This window comes from Pinus tabuliformis, chromosome 3_2 (assembly GCF_031772625.1).
Source record: "Pinus tabuliformis cultivar Carrire ecotype Pingquan chromosome 3_2, CPIR1, whole genome shotgun sequence".
NCBI lineage: Eukaryota > Viridiplantae > Streptophyta > Pinopsida > Pinales > Pinaceae > Pinus > Pinus tabuliformis.
Genome location: NC_142302.1, coordinates 175,382,284 through 175,397,810, shown reverse-complemented (window position 1 = coordinate 175,397,810; position 15,527 = coordinate 175,382,284). Strand labels below are relative to the sequence as shown.

Below are 15,527 nucleotides of genomic sequence, written 5' to 3'. Positions count from 1 at the left end.
GTATATAGAGGGCTTTGTGCGCTTGATTAAATGCTAGTTCCACACCATCACACTTGATAGAATACATTGGAAACATTGCAACAATCTTTATATCCTAAAAATTGTTAAGTCTGCTGGATTTTGAGTGGTATCTAAAATTGTTATTCCTCCATATGAAACCCAACGAGGTTGGAACCACTCTCAAACATCCTAAAACAATTAATGGTAATGTTAAAAACTTAAGAAAAATGATGAAAATGAAAGATAAAGGAGAATTGTACTTTATCTTTCATTTTCTTCCTTTTACTTAAAAAATTTAACATTACCATTAATTAAATAGCATTGGCAGGGCACTAGAGTTAAATATTAGGTTTCCCCACTCATAAATTATTGTTTTTAGCAAAATTCAGGGGGATGCTCATACATGCTCCTTTATTGGGGAGGGGGAGGGGGGAGGAGGAAGGGTGGAGCCTACAAGCACCCCTTTTAGGGAAACATTTCCCCGAGTTTTCACAAAAGATGGATGTGGGAAAATGTTTCTCGAGGTTTCCCCTGTTCTAAGAGCTCGAGGAATGTGGGGAACTCACCCCATACCCTTGACGATGCATCCCCATGGAACATAGTGTAAAAAAATAGAAAATGAAAACAATTGAGAATGCCAACTTTGACTTTAAGAATTTAATATCAACTACTAGGGTTAGTTTTCTAACTTTCACTTTTATTATTTTACTGTTTTTATTAAATTTTTAAATTTTCTTTTTTAAGTTGATTTTCAGTGGTCCCTAGCTACAGCAGGATGAAACTAGCCATTTCAGTGATTGAAGGCTGCTTCCAGTATTGAACCAGCTGGTTCAGAACCCTCAACTGGACTGGTATGGCTCTAGAACTGGTTGGAGTGTCCAGTTTTGCTGGTTCTGGTCCACTTCTAAATTCTGATAACATTGATGGGATATAGTCTTTATGAAGACTAGAATTTCTTGATCCATTTTATGTAGTGATGATGTAAGTGTTCATGGTATGGTCTCTTTGGATTGCAACCATTGTTGCAAGTTCATCAGAGAAGGCAATTGGATGGCATAATTCTTCTTTCTGGAAGTATTTCTGCATGTATTTATTTTTAAGGAGTGTGAATGTCCCTCTTTAAACTGTACAAGTATCCCACGGTCTCGTGCACTTAGTTATGTTTTAAATGAACTTCGTACCAAATGAGTAATTGTTGATTTAGTGTGCTTCCTTGTGATATTTGAATTTTTGTACTGAAAACTTGCATTCATTTGAATAGGTTTTCTTCTAGTGAAGTAAATCTTTTTCCTTTCCTGAAGTAATGGTAGAAATTAATTAGCTTCGGATCTTTTCGTTTGGTGTCACTTAGGATTATGCAGGTGCATCAACTTTGGACCAGTGTTTGCTTCTCTCAACGTCTATGCCTGTTCCCTTTGTCAACGCTGCGACCTCCCTGCTGGGCTTCCATCGTAATGGTGTAAGAATTTTATTTAACTTGTCTTCATTTTGCTTGTTGAAACTTAATGTGGTTTCATTTTAATGTATATAATGGCTGCATTTGTGGGAGAAAAGTACTCTTATGTTTAATTTTTTGGATGTTTATGTGCTAATAATAGGTATGTGTGGTTCCAGTTCGACCTACATTTACACTGACGTTGGAATTATATTTGTGTAAAATTATGGTTCCAATGTTACAGTACTGGGAATGTTTGTACATTATAATGTTTTTAGTGGTAGATATAATGGCCATATTTGGCTTTTAGGCATACATTAGAGATTTGATAAAGGATTATGAAGGAATTTATAATAAATTGATGTGATTGTTAGTTAATAAAACAGATTAGGTTTTCAGGAGCTACATAGCTAATTTCTGTGAGACCCAGGGTGGCTTTCTGTGCTCAAACAGTGAGATCATACATATATGTTGCCTCAGTTCCTGAGACAGTTCATACTGCAGCTGCAGTCAGTTTACCTGGCCCAGATCATGGCCATGGGTTGTGCCACCAATAAAACTACAACTTAAGAAAGTCCTAAAGCTGTGAACTTAAGAGGGAATCAGTGTCATGATAATAAATCCTCTTCTCAGCTTAGACTGGCTCTTCTCTGATACAAGGGGGGTATTTGTAGGAGAGGATTGCTTATGTTTAGTCTAACAAGGCTCAAGGGGTGCCTATGGTTAAGTTTCGGTAGATGGAGTTGAGAATGACTAGGAGGGCCTATGGTTAAGTTTCTGTAGATGGAGTTGAGAATGACTAGGAGGGCTATGCAATAGGTGGAAATGGATAGGCAAGGTTGCTATTATAAACATATCCAAATCAGTAATGGCTGCCAATTTAATTTCTGGAAATTTAGCAAGTTTTCCTTCTGATGGTGCTCTACTCATGAATATGCTATAGCAATTAGTTGTGATCCTTTTTAATGACTTAATTAATCGGGTTTGCTTTCACTGGTGACTGAATTGCTATTACAGAAATTGATAAATCTGAAAACAGGAACTGTAAGTAAAGCAAAACAGGTAACACCTGATTTTGTCTTTTCCTTCAATAAACAAGTTGTTTTGTTGAATCTATTGATGTTTGTAGCATCGGACAGGAACTTCTGCCCAGGTGTACTGTTCGACGTGTAGAAGTCATCCATAAAGGTTCTTTTTATTTTCTAATTGACTTTGATTAAAGTTAATTATTAAAGTGAAGAGTCTTTTACTAGAGAGTTGATTAATGTCTAATAAAGTATTTATATTAATGATTTAAATTTAATCTCTACAGCCGATTAAGACGTAATTTTAACTGTCGATGTCATTGAGAGATTAGGGCTATGGAGACTTGGTTATCAGCTCAATGTTATAACAGAAAGTCAAACTGAAAGGAAAGAGCACAAAGTGTTAGAAAAACACAAAAGAAAGAGTGATAAATGATTTTCACTTAGTGTGCAAGTCCAAAAAAGAAAAGAGGAAACAATGTGAGCAACAAAAGGACATTAACCCAACAGTCAGAAATTGAAGGGGCTGTACATAAAAACTGTTGAGACAACTTTAGGAGGTCGTACAACCAATGTTGCACAAAGTGGGAATGAAGTGAGTGTGTTTTTTGGAAGCGAAGCGTCATTTTCGAAAAATCTTTGGAAGTGAAGCATCTCAGAAGCATCTAGTGTGTGTGTATGCTATTTTGCATTTATATTAGAAAAGAAATCCAGAATGTCAAATTAGTTGCAAAAGATATGAAAACCTGCATATTTATACATAATTCAAGATAGAAATGGCATCCATAGTGCATTAATGATTAATTATTTGAGCATCAACCATCTAGATTATAGCAATTATAAACAAACATCGAATTTTTAAGCATATCACAGATAATCGAAGGTAGAAAGTGCCAAGTAAACCAGCTCCCATAGAAACTCGCCCTACTCTAGGATAGATAACTCATCCTTCTTGAACAACTTCATGATTAGAAACCCTAACTTTGCCTTCTTGAACAACTTCTTGACCAAAAACTCTAACTCGACCTCCATCTTGGACAATTGCGGTTTCTTTAGGCTTGATCTTCTTCACAAATGTAGTCCATCACACTTGTGACTAGGCCTCTTCTTTGGCCTATATTTATATCTCTTGTGTGAGTGTCTTTGAGGTCTTCTTTGTCCTTCAAAAAACCCTCACTTCACAACTCAACAACAAATTAGAATATAATATTAGTTTTATTGGGTTCCAAGCTCACAACTTCGGGTCCAAAACGCCAAACTTGGGTACTTACACTCCATTTTGTGTGTTTTCTCCTCACAAACCTAGCACGCTAAGTTTTTAGGAGTTACTCCTGCTGTCGCTCATATTGTATACGCACTGCGACAACGACTTAGGGTGAGGGTTGTCACTCTGATCCCCACCCACTCCGTTCTAAATGTCTCCCAACAACAGGGTATGGGGGGTACAAACGTAGCACGCAAAGCTTGTAGGAGTACCTCGTGTTGTTGCTCAGATTGTATAGGCACCGCGACAACGACATAGGGCGAGGGCTATCTTTGATCCCCGCCCACTCTGTTGTAACTGTCTCCAAACAACAGGGATGGGGGGTAGTCCCTATGGAAACAAGATGATGAAAGACAAGTTGGGAACCAACTTGTCCAGGAGACACAATTGAGTGGCCTAGCTACTTGGTTAAATTTAGCAAGACTTAAGGATTTGATTAGATTTAGAAATGAGACCAGTGCCTTATGGAGTCAAAACTCTTGCTTATTACAAATTAAGACCAAGTAACTGGATGGACAACCACTGCTTAAATGATTAACTAACCTATATGCTATGCAAATCCTAAGACCCAGGTGTGATGCAAGGCTCTTGGTTAATTTTAAATTAGAGGCCTATTCTAAATGGAACCTCCCTCTAAACAGTTTTGAGATCAGTCTTTAAAGTAGGTTGTGGGATGGAAGCCAACGTGAAGCAAATAGAGGCTTGATTAACAATACCCCCCTTGTGTTCCAACCACCTAGTGCCTCTGGCGCTGTAGAGAATGTGGCTCTGATGACGGCAAGGTCATTGTGTTAACCACTAAAAAGGTGTTGAATCCCTCAAGTTAGATGAGAAGGGGTGGCCCTATGAGTCTATCAACCAAACTTATGCTTGGAGGTAAATTATTAGTGCAAGTTAAGCCTAGAATGCTTATGTAATGATTATGAGTGGGATTCTTAGTTTAAGATTGGCTTAATGTTTAAGTACTTTAAGTTATGATGAATCGTTAGTGACAAGAGTACTTATTAATAAATTATATGAAATCTTACAACCAAGAAAGTGCCAATCAACTTAATGTCAATGTTAAGCAATCCACATCATGCTCGACTAAAGATGATAATCAAACTCAACAATTAGCCAAAGATCATCAACAAAGACACAAGATATTCCAATGATGACTATGCCAAGGTTATATCCTTTAGATAGTGCCACTTACTAAGAGGTGTTTGATTTAGCCTTAAATGCCAAGATAATCAAATAGATTCTTTAATGCCTTAGATCACAATTATATTAAGGTACTCAAATGCCACTTGTTAACACAATTAGATAATATGAGTTAGAACACAAGATATCAAGGTGCCCAAAGATTTAAGATTAGAGTGCTTTAGAGAGTGCTGATTGGATGTGAACCTATAGATCAACTCAACAACAAATGTGTTAGTCAAATTGCTATAAAACCATGAAACAAGAGCAACTGTAATCTATAGAGCATGAAAAAAGGGCTAGATCTTATGCTACTTGTGTTCCAATGAACAATTATTTGACCTTTAGGACAGCAGCAAGGAAATTACTTTAGATTAAGAAATTGTCAATCATGTGAAGCCAATTATGGTCAATGAAATGCCAAGAAGCTTGCAAATTTTAAACACAAGCTAAATAACCCACTGATGATGAATTATTCAGTGCATATCAGATCTGGACACTCTTATTACAGCAGCAAGACAAGTATGCAATTAGTGAACTACTAGTGCAATAACATGTGCCAAAATATGCCCAAACCTTTCTAGATGCTGAAATAGATTTAGCAATGTGAAACTATGAGCTTTTAGGCCTTCTTAAGATGCAATATTCAGAAAATATCAGATCTGATCACACTTTTATGCAGAGATAGTAGTCACCATAAGTGAAGATTTAAGCCCAAAAGATCAATGCCCAAGATATCTAGAAGCTATGATAATATGCTAGATGCCACACCAATCAGTTTTATGCCCCTTAGAGTGTTCTTTTCAGCCTATATCAGATCTGATCAAGTGACTATGCAGAAATATTCCAGAAAACAAGTGACTAGATCTAAGCTAAATATTCAATGCCCAAGTAGCCAAAACACTAGCAATTTTTTACCATGAAATTATTAGGGTGTTTAGACCACTTAGATATGATTTTAGGCTATTTTATTCACTGTTATGAAATGAATATGACAGCTGAAGCAAAATAATGACAAGGTGAGGGTTTAGAGACAAAGCCTAGGCCCAAGGCCTTGTAGATCACTTGCCTAAGTTGCCAAAGATTTTCGAAAGCATTTGGCACCGAAAAACACCAACTTTGAAAACATTTCTCCCTGAAAAACCCACCAATCTTCAGTCCAAAGAGTTCAGAGATGGGTAAAGGGGAAATTAGGGCTTAGGAGGAGATAGCACTAGGCCCAATAGGGCTAGCGTTGGGCTAGAAAGGGCCTATGAGGTCTAGTGGCTCAAGGGAAAAGGCCAAATAGGCCTGCCATGAGGGAAATGAGGCCCACAAGGGGCTTTTGTAGGGGCCCCACAAGGGCTACGACTAGGAAAAAGACAAGGTCGAGGGCCTGAGCAAGGCCATAAAGCCTTCGACCTAGCATTTGGGGGCCTAAAAGGCCTGCCGCAAGCCCTTTGGGGGCTACGACTAGGGGATAGGAGGGGAAAGGGAAGGTAGCCGATAAAGGGGAGATAGAGGGCGGTCGAGTGGCCTAAGGGCGACGACCAACCTTGGAAGGGGTGAAAAAGATGACGCTTGGCCTCACGAAGTAGACGCAGAGGAGGAGGCTGACATTGGCTTCAAGGAGGCCTGGAGAGGTGATGCAAGCCCTAAAAAGGTTGACGCAAGGGATGGAGAGGATGATGCAAGGCTTGGAGAGGGTAGATCTGGGCCTGAGAGCCCTAAAACTTGAAAACCCATGCTCTAGAAAAAAATATTTGCTTCAAATCTTTCAATTTTTCTACAAAATATTCAATGGACCTGCAAAAATGTTGGAGATTGGATCTTACCCTCAAGGGCCTAGATCTAGCTCTAATCCAGTTCTTCTCACTTGATTTCATCCGCACAAATGAATTTACAAATACCCAAAACCCCAATATATACAAAATATCTCAAAACCCTAAAAACCCAATTAGAAAAAATAATTTACAAAATCTATTATGCAAATTTATTTACAAATATACAATGCTTTTAAAATGAATTTTGAGAAATATTTTTTTTAAATATTTCTTCGATAAATGGCTAATAATACTTTGAAAAAAGAAAACAGCCCTTGCGAAGTTAGATAAACCATAAAAATATTTGAAGTCTAAACAAGGTCAGCCTACATCCACAATTTTTTAACTTGGAACCCAAGGACTGAGGAACCTGCAAACACTATAATTCTTTACGTATAAATTGTTAGAACAAAAATGAACCAGATCATCTAAGATAAGCCCAAAGCTTATCAATAGTGTTCCTATCATCTACAATGAAATAATGATTTAATTAAAATTTAAACACAAAATAGGAATGCCCATACCTAGCACATACCACAAATCAATAGACAATAAACACCATGAACTGCACTGCAAAGTCTTTATTATGATTTAAAAAATGTTCCCAGCGGGACAATAGCATTACATTAGCCTTTTTGTAGAATTTTCTTAGCAAAACATCAGACGGCTTGAGACACAAATGACTCTCAATTTATAGATAAATCCTCCAATTTGAAAATAACATCTTGTGGCTTGATCCCTGTCAAAATAATCTTGGCTGTTGATAAATCTTTGATGATCTTTTAATCTTTGCCTTCGAAATAATTAATTTTGAGGAATTTTCGAATTTCTCATTAAACCCTTTTGTTATTAGCTCAAAAATAATTATTTTGAGCTAATTCCTTCAAAAAATTAACTTTGACTTGACCACCAAGGCGTAAGGGTCCATTTTTTCTTGAAATTTCCAATATTCCCTTCGTGGGGTACCTCCAAAAGTTAATTTCTTCAAGACCGACGAATTTTTCGACTTGGAGAATTTAATTTCTCTAAGACTCTAAATTTGATTCTAATTAATTAACTTCCTGGCTTGGGATTAATTCAATTTTTGCCAGAAAAATTAATTTATTGACACTTGAGGGGGTTAAATATTTTTTCCACCCTCTAATATTTTAGACATGGTGTCTAAGTATGAGGGATCATGTACTAAAATATTTTTTACATAAAATGATTACATTTTGAACCCTCGAAGGGGGAACATCCGTTCGATATAGGCCCTCAAATTACAAAACCAATTGTATGGCACAACATGATCTAGTAGACTATCTGATTTGTAATAAAATAATTTATCCAATTAGCTTAAATTATTCCCAAATCACTTTTACATAAGTCTTGACTAAAACACTATCACTCACCTAAGGTTTTGATGACAAATTCCACCCTAGCTTTGGGGTGAGGCTGGAGGGAAAAAATCTGCCGATCATCCGGGTTTAGAAACATAAATGAATCAGTGAGACAAAAAACCTCATAGGATAAAATTTATCGCCAAAATAATAGGCTTACCTACATTGCTACATACATACATAATTTTACTAGCATCATTTCCATTAATTTTTTTTGCAGAATGGGTTTAAAATGACTTAAAATGATGATGGTTAATGATCTTGATCATTTGAAAAAGTGGGTATGTTACCGCTCAAATTAGCAGGGGACCTAAGGGGGATCCCTAAAGGGCAAATGCTAGGCCAAGTTCAACAAATGGAGGCTTAGCCCACTGTCACCTTGGCTAAGGCTCATTTCTATTTACAGACTTTCCCCGATGGGAGGAGACCCGATATGTATGGAGTCACTAATGAATGATAATTCAATGGATATGAGTGACCCAAACAAACCCTTTCCCAAAAAAGTTTGAAAGATGGAGCTTGCTAGCTTTCTAAGCAAGGTACTATGTATTCTAGTGAAAGGGATAGAGAATTTTGAGGGTTTGGTCTTATGGGCTAAGGCTTGTGAAGGAGTTCCCCAATCCCTAAAATCCTTGTTAGAATTGGTATCCTAAATGGTTCTTGAAGAATGATCTTTTAAAGAAGCGGGAACACAAGGGGCCAAGTGGACCCAGTCTAAGGTATGAGGAAAGTATGTAGCAACCAATGATATTCTTACCCTAGATAAGGTGGGGAAAGGATGAAAGAAAGTACTTTCATCGTAGCCTTGGCGATGGCAAGGGAATTTTTGGTCTCAGAGCAAGGGCTTGGCTTTTCTCCCAACTCTATTGTTTGAATGCCTTGAAAGTTGGAGGAGGGCTAGAAGAAAGGATAGTGCAATCGACCCTGGGAGATTGAATTCTTTTGATGGTTAGCTTGTCAGGGAATTGATGCCCTAGGCACCCCAATGTTGCTAGTCCTGGAAGGATGTGAGAGATTATGAGTTTTAGTGACCACCCTTTATAGATTAGTGCTTAATCTTTGGGAGGTTGGAGTCTATGTTGAGTATGAGTAGGATTTCTTGGTTCCCAGTCAAAGAGGCCTCAAGATCACTTCGTTTGCCTTCTAGGTGAAGAAGAAGCAACCTTGCAACTTTTATACTTCGATGTGTAAGAGGAATGGCTTGTCAACGTCAAATTTTACCCCTAGGAGATTTTGTTCACATTACATGGCCCATACATTGAAGGAATATTATAATAGAGACAAATTCCACAGTATTAGCAATAAATGCATACAACAATTAGCCCTAGAACAACAAAAATCATAGTCCAACATATATGAAAAAACTAAACAAGAATAACATCAAAAAACTCGTACTTACATGTAATAGAGTATCCAACCATTCACAATTGACAATAAAGAAGCTCCAAGAGAAGATAGACCAATATCCACACGTCAAAACTCATCCATAAAGCTCCAATTCATCCTCTAGAAAAAGTGCGAAAGTCTCAAGAGAGATAAGAGATCCAAACCAAAGTGATGATGAGAAATGAACTCATTTCACTTGTATTTATACACAACTTAGGAGTTTGAATTAGCCTCCTTGGCCTACTTAAGCCCCAAAAATAAAACAATGTTCTAATAATACAACTTTTGGTGACAAGCCCACCAAACTAGCTCATAAATGAAAAAGTAGGCCTCTTAAGAGGTCAAATAATAATCTATGCACGTCGTAGGTGTTGAAAATGCAACAAGGTGGTGGAGCTTAGTGGAAAGGAGTCGCCTTCACTAAGTGGGCCGGCAGGCTATTTTTGGCACAAAGTCTATTTTTAGACTATGTCTATTTTTAGACATATGGATCATGGTCTATGAGTTGCAGGATGCTATTTGTGGATGATTGGTCATGTTGGTAAAAATAGATGGACTTCTATTTTTAGACATATGGGCGGAGTCTATTTTTAGACTGTCAGGCTAAAAATAGAATAGTCAAATATTATTAGCTCTTAATAATATTTGGACTATAAACATTATCTTATCCTCTTGGAGCACTTCAGTTCGAGCTACGGATGTGGCACATGGAACTCCCAGAAGGAAATACGCTTTTCTTATGGGTCAATTGAGCTATTGCATGAAGGACTTCAGTTAGAACTCAAGTGGTTGAGTTTGGTGGAGTTGATTGAGGAGTTGATGGAGTTGTGTTCAATTTGACTTGGTTGAACTAGTTGTTTTTAGTCTAACTACAGAATACACTAGTGATGAGTGATGTGAATTAATTGTTAATTAATTCACTAATTATTAACTCATAAATCAACTAAGGAATACATCAATTAACTCAGTGCATGGACAGTTCAGTGGAGACAGGTGTTAGAGGTGAGTGAAAGGGCAAGACAGCTGTGAGTTGTGACTACAGTTGTGCGTGAGATTTGCACAATCAATGGATTGAGTATTGCCAATGAGGATTGCGTGGTTCAGCCAAAGGAAATACGAGTTTGGATTAGCCACACTCATTATTCTCTTGTAGGATTGCGCAGTGGAGGCAGGCAAACAGTGGAGGAGATTTGAGGCTTCAGATCTGAGCTAGTTTGTGTGTAACAGGTGGAGATAGTACTGAGTACTTGCGAGGAGTATTGTACTATGTATTGTTACATGTTCTCTATCATTATAATATACAGATAGTTTGGGGTTTTCAGCTGTATGCTTTCCCCAGGTTACATACTGTGTTAAGTGTGCATGCGATTGATGTTTCATTGTTTTTAATGCTGCTATATTGATGATCAACGTAGAGGAGGTTATGTATTGTGCATGTATTTCACAATAGTGCATAATCGGGATAATCTCTGTGAATAAGTGTTTAATCATTCAAAATTTCTACATGGTATCAGAACTGTTGATCATCAGATCTATTATTCAGAAAGTGTTTACATTTTATTTCTTTAGGCAAAGTCTGTAATCGGGCCAGGTAGCCTCTGGATTCATCCTTCTTTTGGAAGGTGAGATATCCGGTAAAAGCCCATACAGTCAATCTCTGTACGAGAAATACTTTGTTCTCACGAATTTTAGATCAGAAGCGGTTGAGTTTTTGAGATGGTGGAATTCGAATTTGCAGCAGTGCTTTCTTGGTGTCAAAGTTGAAATGTCTTTCAACGGATTGCGATTGGAGTATGCTCTTGAAGGCAACTCAAATTATATTGCATGGAAAGACAGGATGGAGGCAGTGTTAGATGATAATGGGTTGAAGGAGTTCATAGAGGCAGAAGTCCCAAAACCTACTGATGCTGCTGAAGCTGTGGCTTGGCAAAAGAAGACAACAAAGTGTCGAAGGATTCTGTTGGAGGGCGTGAAGGATCACATTGTATCCAGCCTGCATGGAAAGGCTTCTCCATACTTGATGTGGAAAGCGTTGATAGATCTATTCCAAAGCAAGAGCGACGAGAGGAAGTTGGCGCTCAAGGATAAACTCAGAAACATTAAGTGTGAGAATGGAGACAGTATGCCCAAGTATCTCACGAAGTTCACCCAATGCCGGGATGAGATGGGAAGTGTGGGGGTGACTGTCGATGATGAGGACTTGGTGAGCTTGGCTCTCCTTGGTCTTCCGAAGAGTTGGCATTCCTATTAGGACTCTATCAATGGTCGGAAGAAATTGCCAGGATGGGAGAGACTTTGGTCGGATCTTGTGCAGGAGGAGATCAGACGGAGCACCAGAGACAGTTCTTCATCCATGCATGATGAGGAGAACTGTGCCTTAGCGAGTAAGGTAAAGAAGGGGGGGGAGAAGGGTTCTCTTTCCGAATCCAGTTCTTCCAATGATGGGAAAAAGGTTGACAAGTCGAAGGTGAGATGCTTTCGTTGTCATGAGTTGGGCCATTATGCTACTAATTGCCCAAAGAAGTCCAAGAAGGGATCCGGGAAAGGATCTAAAGGTGAGGCACTTGCTTCACAATTTGAGTTGGATTTCACACTCTTCGCATGCATGGTTTCATCCATGGTGGGAATTGGTTGGTTTCTTGACAGTGGAGCTTCTTTCCACATGACCGGTGACAAGAGCTTGTTCAGTACTTTGGAGGAGAAAGATCTCCAGATACTCATAACGATGGATAATGATGAGAAGTATAGTGTCTCAGGTGTAGGCACGGTTATTTTTCAGAGGGAGCATGGTGCTCGCCTTACCTTGACCGACGTCAAGTATGTACCAGGACTGAAGAGAAACTTGGTGTCAATCGCGATGCTGGAAGACAGAGGCTGTTATGTAGTCTTCAGTAAGGGAAAGGTTTTCCTTAGACACATCATCACTAGACAGGTGAAGCAGATTGGTTCATGGGTCAAGATCCTGTATGCTCTTGAGGTTCAAGATGCATGCAAAGCCTTGAGCAACGAGGCAAGTGATGGAGACTTGGTGGTTGAGAGGGAGCGTATATTACCGCTCAACATGCAGAGCTAGAAGAAGTCTCAGACGATTGTGGGGGAGCCACGATTGGTGCAGCAGCTTCAGGAGGTTGTGGAGCAGCCACAACAAGGGGAGCTGAGAGGAGATCGAGTAGAGACATCTACTCATGTAGAGACCTCCAATAGGGGGAAACTTCGAGCCAGGTGAGCTGAGGGATCACATGCAGCCATACCTCTAGGTAGGAGGTGGGGCGATATAGAGTGATCGTCCCAAGGAGGAGGAGCAGGATCCTTGAGGTACCCAACCTCTTGGATGAGACCTTGCTACGGGAGCCCCGATGTGGAGTAGCAGGAACTGACTGATTGGGTAGAGACAGATGCGGATGGAGCGGCAGAGAGAGCGAAAGTGTAGGGAATCCCAGGAGAGCGCATAGCTAGCAGGCTGTAGCAATGCGAGAGGCACAAGTGTTTTGCACAGTGCTAGGTGGCACAGAGAAGTGTGCAATGGTGCGAGATGCATGGAGATGTTGCAATAGTGCAGATGTTAGAGAGGGAGCGCTTGTCAGCAGCAGGTAGAGCTTCAGCATCAGAGTATGTTCCTAGCCCAACAGAGTGGTCAGTTGGGAGTGTTTTTGTTCCAAGTGTTGTTGGAGCAAGTGGACCGGGCAAATGTGTTGCATGCAGAACATTCCAGAGTTGCAGGATAGGGGTTGCAGATAATCCATATCTTGTTGAGAGGGAGTGTTGAAAATGCAACAAGATGATGGAGCTTAGTGGAAAGGAGTCGCCTTCAGTAAGTGGGCCCACAGGCTATTTTTGGCACAAAGTCTATTTTTAGACTATGTTTATTTTTAGACATATGGATCATGGTCTATGAGTTGCAGGATGCTATTTGTGGATGATTGGTCATGTTGGTAAAAATAGATGGACTTCTATTTTTAGACATATGGGCGGAGTCTAGTTTTAGGCTGCCAGGCTAAAAATAGAACAATCGAATATTATTAGCTCTTAATAATATTTGAACTATAAACATTATCTTATCCTCTTGGAGCAATTCAGTTCGAGCTACGGATGTGGCACATGCAACTGCCAGAAGGAAATACGCTTTTCTTATGGGTCAGTTGAGCTATTGCATGAAGGACTTCAGTTAGAACTCAAATGGTTGAGTTTGGTGGAGTTGATTGAGGAGTTGATGGAGTTGTGTTCAATTTGACTTGGTTGAACTAGTTGTATTTAGTCTAACTGCAGAATACACTAGTGATGAGTGATGTGAATTAATTGTTAATTAATTCACTAATTATTAACTTATAAATCAACTAAGGAATACATCAGTTAACTCAGTGCATGGACAGTTCAGTGGAGACAGGTGTTAGAGGTGAGTGAAAGGGCAAGACAGCTGTCAGTTGTGACTACAGTTGTGCATGAGATTTGCACAATCAATGGATTGAGTATTGCCAATGAGGATTGCGTGGTTCAGCCAAGGGAAATACGAGTTTGGATCAACGACACTCATTATTCTCTTGCAAGATTGCGCAGTGGAGGCAGGCAAATAGTGGAGGAGATTTGAGGCTTCAGATCTTAGCTAGTTTGTGTGTAACAGGTGGAGATAGTACTGAGTACTTGCGAGGAGTATTGTACTATGTGTTGTTACATGTTCTCTATCATTATAATATACAGATAGTTTGGGGTTTTCAGCTGTATGCTTTCCCCGGGTTACATACTGTGTTAATGTGTGCATGCGATTGATGTTTCATTGTTTTTAATGCTGCTAAATTGATGATCAACGTAGAGGAGGTTATTTATTGTGCATGTATTCCGCAATAGTGCATAATCGGGATAATCTCTGTGAATAAGTGTTTAATTATTCAAAATTTCTACAGTAGGGCCCTCTAAGAGGCCTATTGAGATCCATGGGTGCCACAATGAAGAATAGGACTCTCAAAAGCAGTGGACAAGGGGTTGGTTCCTTGTAATAACCTGTGGTGCTCCAACTGACATGTGGGGGCACACAAGTGTCCTCATGGGCCTCCAAACAAATCGAAGATGCATGTAGATCGCCTGCAAGGGCTAGGATGATGGTGTAGGTGATGCCACATCATCGTGCAAATCTTGGATAATCTGCCAAGTGTATGGTGTAGATCTGGGGTCGACAGAGCATGATGGATCAGGGGCATCCTCCTCGTACAATAAGTGCACCACAAGTAATATCTAAATGCTTGTGGGGATCAATGGAGTACAATCTGCTACTGTGGAGGCCCTTGGCTCTCAACGCTCACCCTGCCCTCTCGAGGATTAGGACCTCGTATAGGGAGACCAAACCCCAAATGGAAACGATTTGCAATCTTACATAAGATCCAATGCATCCCCTAGCCTTCCAGTACAACAAGTCATTAGAGAAATCAAGTAAATGAGCTTACCTAATCATGGACCATGGGTAGGGACTTCATAATGGCTTGCCCTTCCAGAATGGGCTTCTTGATGTGCCAATGTCTCCTAAATTCCAAATGGGGTTAACCAAGTACTCTATTAGGTGGTTTCTACTTCTAAAGGGGATAATATTCAAGATACGTCCATAAAAAGGTGGTGGCATGTGACATATATAGTGAATGAAGTAGGGGATGAGAAGGGGTAACCCTGGGTCACTTGCTGGGGTGTAAGGGTAGCTAATAAGAGGGAAGCCCACACTTGGGTTTATAATGTATAGGAGGGAGCAATCGTGGTACATGGGCTGCCCCAACCTTGATTTTTCCACCTTTCTTTTATGCCTTTCGCCTTTCTTGATTAACTTTTTGGGGCTCAAGGGCTTAGAGCATGATGTATAAGATATAATAGTGAAATTCCTGTTTTAAGGTGGGGCGGTTCATCGCCAATCAGGGGTTGGGACAATCATGGGTTTCTATACGATGAAGAGGGCTCATATAAACTCTAGGAACCAGGGATGACCATGATGATGGGGTAGATCTCATGTATTGGCTTTTGCCCATATGCTAAACATTTTTGTCTTTGCCATCTTTTGCATTTTGTGGTACATTTTCC

The 15,527-nt window shown here is 39.5% G+C and overlaps 1 protein-coding gene across 5 annotated transcripts in view; it reads left to right on the top strand.

Moving 5' to 3' along the window:
- The window catches only part of LOC149180358 (nucleoporin (DUF3414)), a 426,459-nt gene that overhangs the window by 297,252 nt on the left and 113,680 nt on the right, over positions 1 to 15,527 (top strand). For all 5 annotated transcript variants that reach the window (XM_089416071.1, XM_089416072.1, XM_089416070.1 and 2 more), the window contains one exon: positions 1,352 to 1,459. In XM_089416071.1, the coding sequence (XP_089272197.1) occupies positions 1,352 to 1,459 (108 nt within the window). The remainder of the gene's footprint in view (positions 1 to 1,351; positions 1,460 to 15,527) is intronic.